At 44.3% G+C, this 13,702-nt stretch overlaps 1 protein-coding gene across 1 annotated transcript in view; it reads left to right on the plus strand.

The window, feature by feature from the left end:
• The first annotated feature begins 12,065 nt into the window (after positions 1-12,065).
• The window catches only part of LAMA1 (laminin subunit alpha 1), a 97,252-nt gene continuing 95,615 nt past the window's right edge, over positions 12,066-13,702 (plus strand). Inside the window, exons 1-2 of the mRNA XM_054381609.1 lie at positions 12,066-12,255; positions 12,602-12,714. Coding sequence (XP_054237584.1) covers positions 12,066-12,255; positions 12,602-12,714 — 303 coding nt within the window. The remainder of the gene's footprint in view (positions 12,256-12,601; positions 12,715-13,702) is intronic.

Raw genomic sequence — 13,702 nt, forward strand, 5'->3', positions numbered from 1 at the left:
TTTTTTTTATATTAAGAATAAACCTCACAAAAAGTTGACCAGAACTTTTGGAAACACTAAATTTATCTTGCTAGTACACAGCTGAGAGCTGGTTGCTGAAATGGACTTTAGAAGTAAACATGAATTTTAAGCTAAAACTCGCAGGAATAAATCCTTCAAAGCCCTGTCCCAATTTATATTCCTTGAAGTTGGTTTACAATGTGTTTGCCAATGTCCTCCAGAGTGAGTTTATGACTGCTAAAGGCATGTAGTGAATGCAAATACTAGTCAAATGGATGGCCACTGAAGAGTGGTCACCAAGGGGGCATCTTAGTTTCATTGCCTGTTGGGTAATGTTGTAATGGGGACATTTTTAACTGAAGAAATGATTTTGTAAAGCATGGTGCAGGTTTTCTGTGAGGTGGAAGAGGCTGCTTTATTTCAAGCAATGAGAAATAGTTGTATGTGACTGGACAGGGAACTTCAAGATGGATTTTGTGATGACTGAAGGAGAGTAGATCTTTCCATAGCAATGAATGATGGCATATGACCTGAAGATGGTAATGAAGCAGCAGGTACAACTCATGATTGCTTGGCATGGTTGTCACACTGATGTTTAGCTCCAGTGATACAGAATCAGAATTGTTTTGATTGGAAAAGGCCTCTAGGATCATTGATTTGAACCATTAACCCAGCCCTGTCAAGTCAACACTAAACCATGTCCCTCAACACCACATCTACCTGGCTCTTAAATCCCTCTAGAGATGGAGACTTCTCTGAGCAGCTTGTTCCACTGCCAGATTGCTCAGAAGCTTTCTACTAGTGGGCATTTGGTGTAAGGGATCTGCTACTGATGTCCTTGCCGTGGCTGATGGTGTAATGGACAAATCCAAGCTTCAGTATCTCTGGAAGGCTGAAAATCCTGCTGTAGTGGTGGGAAAAGAGGGTAAGAAATTGCTGATCAGTGGTGCAGTGGCAGAGGTCAGGATGATTGCTCCAAAGGTGAAAAACCCTATGTACCACATGCCATCAATGGAGGATGCAGAATCCCAGCATGGTGTGAGTTAGAAGGGACCTCTGGGGACTGTCTAGTCCAACCCTCTGCTAAAGCAGGGTCACCCAGAGAGTAGGTTCCCCAGGATCACATCCACTTGGGTTTTGAAGGTCTCCAGAGAAGGAGACTCCACAACCTCTCTGGGCAAGCTGGCCACAGCACCCTCACAACAAAGAAGTTTTTCCTCTCAAAGTGATGATGTTGCAATCTAGCTGTAAAACTTGAGCAGCTCCTCCTTATCTTTTCTTATCCTTAAGGACAATGAATATGATTAAGCCAAAAGGTTTGAGATGTTTCAGGGTAGGATCCAAAATGCCCTTCAAAGGTTTTGGTGGGAGTTTGGCTTTTTTCTTTTTGGTAGTTCTTTTTTTTTTTTTTTTTTGTGGTTGTGATTGTGTGTGTTTGGTTTGGGTTTTTTTGAGTACTGTAGCATTGCTGAATTTGATATTAAATTACTTCAACTCTTAGTCCTGGTCTGTTAGACTATTCTTTAAAATTTGCCCTTTGGGCTGAAATGCATCATTCTTGTTTTCAGGCCAAAGGCAAAATACTTTCAAGACACTTGATTAAAGTTCCATGCTGCTGCCTGAGTTATGGAGCAGTGATGGGCAATATACAAAAGAACTTCTAATAAGGTTTGCAGTAATGATTATGTTTTGGTTTGGTTTGGGTTTTTTTTCCCCTATTTATTTTTTTGTCCTTAAAAATCACACTTTTTCAGGACTTTACCTTAGGACACAAATGCCTTTGGCTTTCGTGAAGGCATTTACTGTCAAATAGAGCAGAAAAACTGCAGAAGTTGCTTCCCAATTAACCACTGAAATCAGTTTGCAAAATCTTGTCAGTAGAGATAAGGAATGATCAGGTTTTGCATGTCTTTGGTGTACACAGTTGCAAATCCTTTCAGCTCCATTCAAGCTCCATTCAAGCTGCTCCCTCCTCCTCCCTAGGAAGATCTGGCAGTGATTCAGCCTTGTGTGTGCCCTGATAATGGCTTTGTGCCTGCTGGAATGAGAACATTTTTCTGCTGTGTCTGGAAAAAAAAATATGTAAAATAGGAGAGCTGGTAGCCCTGATGTGCCAAAAACTCTTCAGCATTGGTTCATTAATGGAAAAATTCCACTTATTTTAAATATAAATTGAACTTCCATCTAAGGCAGCTGCAATTTGTGGTATTTAGACAGTTCATTTATATTAGGAAGGTGGAAAAAAGAAACAGTTTTTGGAATTGGGGAAGTGAAATAACTTTTGATTTGGTATTTAAAAGATGTGTATTTAAAAGATGTGTAGATATGATGCTGAGGGACACAATTTAGTGGTGAACTTGGGAGTGCAGGGTTAATATTTGGACTTTGAATCATAGAGTCATTTAGGCTGGAAAAGACCTTTAAGATCATTCAACTGTTAGCCCAGCACTGCTAAGTCTACCACTAAACCATGTCCCACAGCATAACAACTACAAAGCTTTTAAATACCTCTAGGGATGAGATCTCCACCACTGCCCTGGGCAGCCTGTTCCAGGTTTTGACAATCGTTTTGAGGAAGAAATTCTGTCTAATATTCAACATAAATGTCCCCTGCATCAACTTGAGGCCATTTCCTCTTGTCCTATTGCTTTTTCCTTGGGAGAAGAATCCAACCCCTACCTGGCTCCAACTTCCTTTCAGTGAGTTGTAGAGAGCAAGCTCTTCTCCCCTGAACCTCCTTTTCTCCAGACAAAACAACCCCAGTTCCCTCAACTGCTTCTCAAGGGACTTTTGCTTTAGACCCTTTAACAGCTTTGTTGCCCTACTTTGGATCCACTCCAGCACCTGAATGTCCTTCTTGTAGTGAGAACTTGATTTTAAAGGTCTTTTCCAACCTAAGCTCTTCTATGATTCTGTGATATGACTGGTGAGTAACAAGCTTGAATAAACCAAGTGAAAAATGCATTTAAAAGTTCCTTTGTAGGGCAGCCACTTCATTTATGATCCCAAGGAGATGCTGGTTGTCTCAAGAGGTTCTTTATATTTGCATGGGGAATTTAAGTTTTGGTTGGGAAAAGAACCAGTTTTGTTTGGTTGTGATACTGGGTTGTACTGCAGAAGTTGCTTAAACCACTAAACCTTTAAAATTCTTTTCAAGTCCAGGTCATAGAATCACAGAATGGTAGGGGTTGGAAGGGACCTCTGGAGATCATCTAGTCCAACCTCCCTGCTACAGCAGGGTCACCCAGAGCAGTTCACCCAGGTGGGTTTGGAATCTCACCCAGGTCCAGGTGGGTTTGGAATCTCTCTAGAGAAAAAGACACCAGGACCAATCTGAGCAACCTGTTTTAGTACTCCATCACCCTCAAAAGTTCCTCCTTAAGTTCAAATCAAATTTCCTAGGTTCTAGTTTGTGCCTGTTACCCCTTGTCCAGTCACTGGGACCACTGAGAACAGCTCAGCTCCATCCTCGAGCCCCCAGCCTTTAGGGGATGAGGCAATCTTAGAGGTTACAGAAGAAAAACAACCCCCAAACCAACAAACACCACAATGTAGACTCTTCAACATGGGCAAAGAGCATTGGTTGAACAAGAAAGACCTAATTTCATGGTCTGGCAGGTTTGTTGTTCCTTGGCAGCCTGCCCATCTGTCAACTTGTGGCTCTTTTGCTTTGGCATGACAATTTTGAGGTGAATTCTTGAGCAGGCCAACACTGGATGAAAAAAAAAAAAAGCCAGTCCTTGGAAGAAAAGACTTGAATGAAAAGATACACAGACCTCATTATCAATACAGGCATGGGGGTGAGATGTTAAAAACCCTAGCCCTGCAGAAAGGGACTTGGGAGTTCTGGTAGAGGAGGAGCTGGACATGGGCCAACGGTGTGTGCTTGCAGCCCAGAAGGCTAATGGCATCCTGAGCTGCATCAACAGAAGTGTGGCCAGCAGACTGAGAGAGGTGATTCTGCCACTTTATTCTGCTGTGGTGAGACCTGACCTGGAATTCTGCATCCAGCTCTGGAGCCCTCAAGACAGGAAGGACATGGACCTGATGGAGTGGGTCTAGAGGACAGCCATGAAAATGATCAGGGGGTTGGAGCACCTCTGCTATGAGGACAGGCTGAGGAAGCTGGGGTTGTTCAGCCTGGAGACCAGAAGGCTCTGAGGATTCCTAATAGCAGCCTTCCAGTACCTGAAAGGGGCCTGCAAGAAGGCTGCAGACAGACTTTACACAGGTCTGCAGTCATAGGATGAGGGCATCCTGTTGGAGTGGGTCCAGAGGAGGGCCACAAAAATGACTGGGGGCTGGAACACCTCTGCTGTGAGGACAGGCTGAGGGAGCTGGGGTTGTTCAACCTGGAGAAGGGAAGGCTCCAGGGAGAGGCCTTCCAGTACCTGAAGGGAGCCTACGAGGCTGCAGAGGGACTGTTCACAAAGGTCTGCAATGGTTTTAAATTGTTAAATTAGAGAAGAGTAGATTTAGATTGAATGTTAGGAACAAGGTCATTACTATAAGGGTGGTGGAACACTGGAACAGGTTGCCCAGGGAGGTAGCTGAAACACCACCCCTGGAGATATTCAAGGTCAGGCTTGACAAGGCTCTGAGCCATCTGATCTGGTGGGAGGATTTCCCTGCTCACTGCAGGGGGGTTGGACTAGATGACCCTTGGAGGACCTTCCAACCCAAACCATTCTATGATTGTATTTTGAAAAGGTATGATGGAGAGTACTGAGGTCTTGGGCAACCAAGTCTAGTTGGGAGGTGTCCCTGCCCATGGCAAGGTGGTTGGAGTAGATGATATCTGAGGTCCCTTCCAACCTAAGCTGTTGTACAATTCACAAATTCCCCACCTTTTATACCAAGTTGTACTGTCTGATGCTGAAAACTCGTGTTAAAGTTCAGTGGAAGGCTGTCATGGCTGATGTGCACTCCTTTGGGAAGCAAGGTAGCTCATTTGTAGGAATCTCCAGATAAGGCTGCAAATCAGTTGCACAAACTCCATCAGTGTTAGGTATTTGCACACTGACTCATGTCTTTGCATCCTTATCCTTTCTACTGCCAATTTGAGTACGTGTCTTGTGACAGAATCATAGCATGTTAGGGCTTGGAAGGGATCTCTGGAGATTATCTAGTCCAATCCCCCTGCCAAAGCAGGGTCACCTAGAGCAGGTCACAGAGGAACACATCCAGGTGGGTTTTGAAAGTCTTCACAGGAGACTCCACAAAGTCACTGGTCTGTGTTTGCAAGTTCTGAGCACAAGAAGGTCTTGGAACCACAAGATCCTAGAATGATGGGGTTGGAAGGGACCTCCAACGATGTCGGAGCTCTGGAGGAGGCTGCCCAGAGTGGTTGTAAAGTCTCCATCTCTGGAGAGATTCCAAACCTGCCTGGACATTTTGCTCCTGGGCAACCTGTGTGGGTGACCCTGTTTTAGCAGAAAGGTTTGACTAGATGATCTCCAGAGGTCCCTTCCAACCCCCACCATGCTGGCTTTCTCTGTTTGATGGAATTTTAAGAAATTGGAAGACAAAAGCTGATGGGAAATAAAGACAAGAAATGTGTCCAGAAGGTGATAACAACATTTTCTGGGTGGTAGCTCAGTGTACCCCATCAAGACTCCTAACTAGATTTCTTTGAGCAACTCAAAAGCATTGAGCAACGCAACAGCCTGATTCTGCCCCTAAGTATTTTGGCTTTTTTTTTTTTCTGCTGAATGTAATAAAGCAGTGAACAAAGTAGATGTGATTTCAAACATAAAGAGCTGATGTGTGCAGCAACAATGAGCTTTCTGTGTCATTTCTCAGAACACAGACATACTTGAAGGAGTCTAGAAAAAAAATGTTAAGGCTCCCAGTGGTTCTCAAGAAGCAGGAAAGTTTGCTCACAAAGAACATTTAGAGGACACAGTGACAGTTGTTCAGAGCAGTTTGCTGCAATAAAGGGCTAAGGAGAAAATCTAGTGAGATGTCACAGAGTATTAGAAGGTATAAAATATGGAATAGTGTTAAATGGAAGTAGTGGAGGGCACATTCTTCACAACGTTCCCAGGCAGTTTTCAACAGCCACAGATTTGGTTTAGTTTTTCTGTCTTTATTCAAGTTTGGGATTAAATGAGTTTACTAAATATCAGGCTTGAGTTCAGATTCCTGGCCTGCTCAATAGATTCAGCCTCAAGATACTTTAACACTGAATGTCCCTATCTTAACCTTTTCTACATGCTTTCATCAAATCCCAATGAAAATTCAGGTTGATTTCCCTAAAATGAAAGGGTGGCAATGGCTGAACTCTAACAGCAGCTATTTAAGCACTAATTCCCTTCTCTTAGAGTCAGCAAGAAAACTAGAATAGAACACTCCAACTGCCTTATAATGCACTGCCTAAAAATATGCTGCATCATTCACTCCTTTGAAAGCTTCACAGCTTACACAATGATCTTAGAACAAGCCAAGAGGAATCATCTGGAGAACTGATCACAAATTTTTCTCTAGCCCTGCAGAAAGGAAAATTTCTGCTAGAACAGAGTTTACAGGAGCTAGCTAAGCAGCATGCTTGTATTAGCAGAGCCACTGCAAACTTTCATCTGCAATGTTCAGATTAATCTAATTAAGATTAAAATGAAGCCTCGCTGCCATTACAGACCACTACCACAGAATCACTTTGGTTCGAAAAAACCTTTACAATCAACTCCAACCACTATGCAACTCTAGCAAATCTCGTGTTAAGCCATCTCTCAGCACTGTGTCTCTGCATCATTTAAACACCTCTGGGGGTGGGGATTCAACCAACTCCCTTGGCAGCCTGTTCCAGTGTTTGAGGACCCTTCCACTGAAGAAGTTTCATCTAATATCCAACCTAAACTTCCAGTGGTGAAACTTGAGTCCATTTCTTCTCATTATGCCACTTGCTACTAGGGAAAGGAGACTATTGCCCACCTTGATATGGCCTCCTTTCACGGAGTTGTAGAGAGTGAGAAGGTCTCCCCTCAGCCTCCTTTTCTGATGGCTAGACAACAGCAGTTCCCTCAACTGTCTTCAGAAGACCTGCTGGGCAGCTTTCCAGCCACTCTTCCCCAGGCCTGGAACATTGCATGGGGTTGTTATGATAAAAGCACATGACACAGTAATTGCCACTTTGGTTATCTTCTCCTAAAACCTGTTCTCCATTTCTCTCCTACTGCCTACTAACCGGGGAATATTATGATTAATTCAATCAGTTATCAATAAAAGAAGTTCACAATGAAAGAATTACAAAGTTTGTTTCTTCCAGTGTGGGATACTCCTCAAAATCCCTGACAAGTCTTCTCTGGTGCATTATCCCTTTACAAGTTACGTGTTGTTAGTCCTCTCTACTGCATTCCTGATTTTCCATCATCTTGGTTACAATTTTGGATTACCTGAAAGGCTGTTATCACACACCCTTCTTTGTCTCTTTTCCAGACTAAGTAAACAACCCTTTCAATCTCTCCACAGTCAATCTTCTAAGCCTCTTATCCCAGGGAATTCTTGGCAGTTTGCATCTCTCCAGCAGTGCAACTTCTCAGCCCTCATCACCATCAACTTGAATAGAATAATTTGTCTTAATACTTGACTGTTTTGTTAACACACTTGAGAATAAGTTTTGCTTTCTTTTCAGGGCACTAGAGTGTGGTTCCCATCACACAGTAAGGTTAAAAAAACAAAATAACAACAACAACAGAAAAAAAACCAAGCAAACAAACAATAGCAATAACAACAACAAAATCCCCAACTAAACAAACAAACAAACAAAAAACCAACAAACAAACAAAAAGCCCCCACATATTTTTCTGTTGTACTGTAGCCTGGATAGTCATAAGAGAGAAGTCTGTTCCACACCAGACTCTGAGATGAGCTCATGCTGTCTGTAAAACAGATTTCTTTTGCTGAAGGCTCATAACCACTTGCTTTTAGGATAATCTGCTGATTATTTACAAGCTCTGTCAGGATTTTGCAAAAGAAGAACCGAAAGAAAAATACTCATTACAGTGGTTAATCACAGAACCACAGAATGGAAAGGACCTCTGGAGACCATCTAGTCCAATCCTCCTGCTAAAGCAGGGTCACATCCCACTGCAAGTTGCCCAGGATCACAGTGTCTGGGTAGGTTTGGAATTTCTTCAGAGAAGGAGACTCCACAACCTCTCCAGGCAGCCTGCTCCAGGGTTCTGGCACCCTCACAGCAAAGATTTTTTTCCACATGTTTATGTGGAATCTACTGGGTTCCAGTTCGGGCCTGTTGCCCCTTGTCCTATCAGAGAGCACCACTGAGAAGAGTCTGGCCCCATCCTCTTGAACCAGCTCTTGCTGAACACTGAGAATATCCCCTCTCAGGTTGCTCTTTTCTAGGCTAAACAGCCTCAGGTCTCTCAGCTTTTCCTCCTCACAGAGATGCTCCACTCCCTCCAGTAGTTCCCTGTCTCTCTGAAACTGGGGAGCCCAGAACTGGACCCATGAATCCATATGTATCCTCACTAGGGCAAGAGTAGGAGGGGAGGAGAACCTTCTTCAACCTGCTGCCCACTCTTCTTTGTGCTCCCCAGGATACCCTTGGCATTCTCGGCCACAAGAAGCCAAGACCTCCCTAATTTTTTCAGCTTTCAGAGGATATTAGACAGATTAGTGAATCTGGATTCAGAGCAGGGCTGTCTTAAATGTGGCCTTCCTGTAAGAAGGTCAATACTTACTTTTTTTCAGTCAGCTCCTACACTCATCTAAATCTCCTCTGAAGTCATCAGTCCCACCTCAGCAGATTGCCTCTGAATTGGGTTGTGTTGAAAATCAAAGTTGAACCTACTCAGCTAGATTGTGAAGAGATGCAAGATGAAGTGAACAATCTCTTGCTTTTTGTTAGGGTCCTGGGGCAATGCTACAGTGGATTTAAATGTGCTTTCTTCTTATCTCTGTGGCACCTGGAAAACTCATCATGAGAACTTAGTGTCACCACGCCATTATTTAATTAACATTCAGTGAGTTTATTACAAGTCAGTGTGATGCTTGATGTTCAGCATCTCCAGGCTCTTCAGCCTGGAGAAGAGAAGGCGCCAGGGGAGACCTAATAACAACTTTCCAGTACCTGAAAAGGCAGGGATGGGTCTACAAGAAGGGTGGAGAGAGGCTGTTTACAAAGGCCTGTAGTGATAGGATGAGGAGCAATGGCTTCAAACTAGAGAAGAGCAGATTTAGATTGGATGTCAGGAACAAGTTCGTTACTGTGAGGGTAGTGGAACACTGGAACAGTTTGCCTGGGGAGGTGGTTCAGGTCCCATCCCTGGAGATCTTCAAGGTGAGGCTCGACAGGGCTCTGGGCAGTCTGATCTAGTTGAGGATGTCCCTGCTGACTGCAGAGGAGATTGGACTGGATGACCTTTGCAAGTCCCTTCCAACCATGGGTTCAGCCATGCTTTCAATATCTGAAGCCAAAGTTTTAGCACTAGAACTTGCCTTGAGGCCTTCCAGGATAATGCAGTTACTGGGCAAAGACACATTCATAGAATCACAGAATTTCTCAGGTTGGAAAAGACTTTTAAGATCATTGTGTCCAATTTTTTAACTTAAAGTTTAAATTAAAGGAGTATTTCATGTTGCCTTGTTTAATTTGATGTATATTGTAGGTGGATGAAGTAAAAGAAGTCATTTCGTTTTGCTAGTGGAAAAGGCATTTATTTTCACAAATAAAACTGAATTATTTGCTTTCAGATTTCCTTAAAACAGAAGCAAAGCATGATTTTAATACAATTGTGTTTAATCTCTGAAGACAGGACTCTTTATCCAAAATAATTTCTCTTTTTCAGAGTTGCTTCTGAGTGGAAATGGAATATCTTTGTTATATCATAACCATGCAAGAAGTGAAAGCATTTTAGCTGGCCTGTATTAGAAACACAGTGGCCAGCAGGAACAGGGAGGTGATCATCCCTCTGTACTAGCATTAGTGAGGCCACATTTCAAGTATTGTGTTCAGTTCTGGGCCCCTCACTATAGGAAGGATATTGAGGTGCTGGAGCTTGTTCAGGGAAGTGCAAAGAGGCTCATGAAGGGCCTGGAACACAAGACCTACAAGGAGAATCTGAGGGAGCTGGGGTTGTTCATTCTGCAGAAGAGGAGGCTGAAGGGAGACCTCATTGCTCTCTATGACTACCTGGAGAGAGGTTGGAGCGAGGAGGGAGCATCCTCTTCTCCTTGGTGGCAAGCAACAGGACTAGAGGAAATGGTTTCAAGCTGCTGCACCTGGGGAGGTTCAGGTTGGATATTAGGAAATATTTCTTCACTGAAATGATTATCAATATTAGATTGGTCTGGTGGAGTCACCATCCCTGGGGATGTTCAAGCAGCATATGGACCTGGCACTTAAGGACATCGGTTTAGTTTGATCCTTCAGTGCTGAGTCAAAGGTTGGACTGGGTGATCTTGGGGGTTTCTTCCAACCTGTGATTCTGAGAGCAAGAGGGAAGGCTGGGAACTGTCAACAGTGTTGCTGAGAAGGTCTACACTCTTTCTGTTGTATGCAGTATTGTTTAAATTTCATCAGTAACTTTCAAGCCAAAGTAAAGTTTTACTCCTCTTAGAAAATCCTAAGGATTCACAGTCCAGTAGCATGAATCTTGAGACTTCAGTGCACAAGAGCAACACCATTTGGGAGGAACCACAAAGTATTTGTGTAAAGAGTAATAAATTGTCAGGAAAATATCCTCTAGACTTTACACAGCCTGCAGAAAGCCCCAAGTAAAAGTCTGAAGTGCAGTCCTTAAAACTTGTGAGTCAGAGGTGTGTTGTGTGATGCTGCTGCTGCTGCAGAGAGCTCCTGCTCAATGCTGTTTTCCACACCAGCTGACTGTGTGCTCTGCAGTTCCTCCTCACGTCAAGCAGTGTGCTGGTTTTCCTCCTGGGTTTGATGAGTTGACAATGTGAAGAGTGGGATTGACTGTACCCTCAGCATGTTTGCAGATGATACGAAGCCAGGTAGTGTATTGGACACACCTGAGGGACAGGATGTCACCCAGAGGGACCTGGACAAGGCTGAGAAGTGAGCCTGTGTGAATCAAATGCAAGGTCCTGCATATGGGTGAGGGCAATTGCCAGTATCAATACAGGCTGGAAGCTGAAGGGATGAAGAGCAGCACTGTGAAGAATAATTTGGGTGTAACGGTGGCTGAAAAGCTGGACATGAGCCAGCAGTGGGCACTGCCAGATCAGAAGCCAGCTGTATCCTGGGCTGCATCCCCAGCAGCATGCACAGCAGGTAGAGGAAGGGGATTCTGCCCCTCTGCTCTGCTGAGACCTCACCTGCAGTGCTGCGTCTGGTTCTGGAGTCTTCAGCACAGGAGAGATGGACCTCTTGAAGAAGGGCCAGAGGAGGACATAAAAATAAGAGTGGAAGCCCTTAGCTGTGAGGACAGGCTGAGAGAGCTGGAGTTGTTCAGCCTGGAGAAGAGAGGGCTCCAGGGAGACCTTCTGGTGGCCTTTCAGTGCTTAAAGGGGCTTAGATGGAGACAATCTTTTTATCAGGGCCTGTTGTAACAGGATGAGGGGTGATGATTTTCGACTAAAAGAGGGAGATTCAGACTAGAGAGAAGGAAGAAAATTTTGACACTGCGGGTGGTAAAACACTGGCCCAGGTTGTCCAGAGCAGTGGTAGATTCCCCACTTCTGGAACCATTCCAGGTCAGGTTGTTTGGGGCTCTGAACAACCTGATCTAGTCGAAGATGTCCCTGCTCACTGCAGGGGAGTTTGGACTATATGACCCTCAAAGATCCATTCCAACAGAATACAGAAATTCTGTAATTCTTGTTTCTCAGCAATAAAGCACGTGAAGGTGGAGTGAAATAGCAGGTCCATTATCAGCCCAGTTGCAGCATCCCTTAGACAGGGACAGCTGGCCCTGGAAGGACTGAAATGGGGTCATGTACAAGGTGGAGAGGACCCCCGTGAGGCTGAAGCAGGGACAGACAGGGCTGCAGTGCTGATGTCCATGTGGTGTGATAGTATTGTATGTTCAGAGATCTGTGTGTCACGCTCAGGTTTGTATTTTGCTTACCTTGTGATGAGGCTGATAATGATTTACCTCCTTCAAGGCCTGTTCCCTGCCATTTTGAACCTGGCCAGCAATGCTCACATCTCCACTAATGCCACCTGTGGGGAGAAGGGACCAGAGATGTTCTGCAAACTGGTGGAGCACGTCCCGGGACGGCCTCTACGCAATGCCCAGTGCCGTGTCTGCGACCACCGCAGTCCCAATCCCAAAGGCAAGTCTCATTTGTTGCTTTTTTGTTGTTGTTTTTAGTTTGTTTCAGTGGTTTTGTCATTCTTTTTGACCATTTCCTATGAATATGGGCTCTTCTGGGGTCAAATACTTTTAAGTCTCTTACATGAGTGAAACTGTTTGAGCAAGGAGCTGACAGAGAGCCCCTTCAACTACTGTTGAGCACCACCACAGTGACTTTATCAACTCCAGCCTTTTTGTCTGAAGGCTAAATTTCAGCTTTTAACTCTTTATCACAGGAAGAAATTGTGCTCAGTGTGAAATAAAACCTCTGGGTCTGAGAAAATATGGTATTTTCACAAGATGTTTAATTTTTTGCTTTAAAACAGAGCAGCACCCAATTTCCAGTGCAATCGATGGTACCAATAACTGGTGGCAAAGTCCCAGCATTCAGAATGGGAGGCAGTACCACTGGGTCACCATAACTTTGGATTTAAGGCAGGTGAGTAACATTTAGGTGAGCATCATTTATTGTGTGTAGGATATAAACTGGTGCAACTGATTGCAATTCTTCTGAGCTAGGGTATTTAGAAGTTAACCATTTAGCACCACATAGTTAAACATGGGGAGTTAAAGCCATTATGAATTGAATTTTGAACAGATCATAATCAGTTATGATTCAAGAGCATCTTGGAGATTTCATTTTGTTCTGGTTTGAGCTAGAATAAAACCAATTCTGTTCAGTGGTTTGACTTCTTAGCTCAGTCTTTGCTCAGTGAAGACACTTTCTGAAGTTCCGGGAAAGTTTGCACAGCTGCTTCTAGCAGTGAGAACATTGATGGGGAGAACTACTGCCAAGGGCTGGGCTGCAGAAAGACTCTGGTTTAAACTTGCTCCTGGGCAGAGCAAGGGCACTGCCACTTCTTGTGCCCCATCTTGGGGGACAGGAAGTCAGAGGTGGCACCTGCAGGGAGGAGTGAACAGGACAGGACAGGTGACCGTCAACTGCCCAACAAGAGATTCCATCCCATGGACAACATCTTCAGGATCAAGGTGAGGGATCACCAGGGTAAAGCCTTTTCCCTGGCTGGTGTCCCAGGAGGACTGTCCTTTCTACCTTCCATCCTGACCCATGTGTTCCTGAGTCCAGTTTCTGAATCCAACTTCAGAATCCTGCCACTGAGTGCAGTCTGTGACTCCCCCAGTGCTTGCCCTCAACACCAATGATGACGATGGTGTGGTCATTGCCATCAGGCACTGGGTTCCAATAGTTCCTATCTCTTTGTCTCTATTTCATTGGATTCTTCTTTCCATTCCAGCTGCTTTAGTTTTTTTCTCAGCCCATCTGTCTCTCCCTTATTCCCTTTGTCTTCCCTTAGGGATAGCAGAGGGGTTCATAGAAAGCCTCTAGCACTCATCTGGTGGGTGGCTCAGCCCTGAACCCTTGACACATTCCTATCAGACTGGAGCGTAAGGGACCGTGTCTATAA

The sequence above is a fragment of the Indicator indicator genome, chromosome 6 (genome assembly GCF_027791375.1).
Source record: "Indicator indicator isolate 239-I01 chromosome 6, UM_Iind_1.1, whole genome shotgun sequence".
Taxonomy (NCBI): domain Eukaryota; kingdom Metazoa; phylum Chordata; class Aves; order Piciformes; family Indicatoridae; genus Indicator; species Indicator indicator.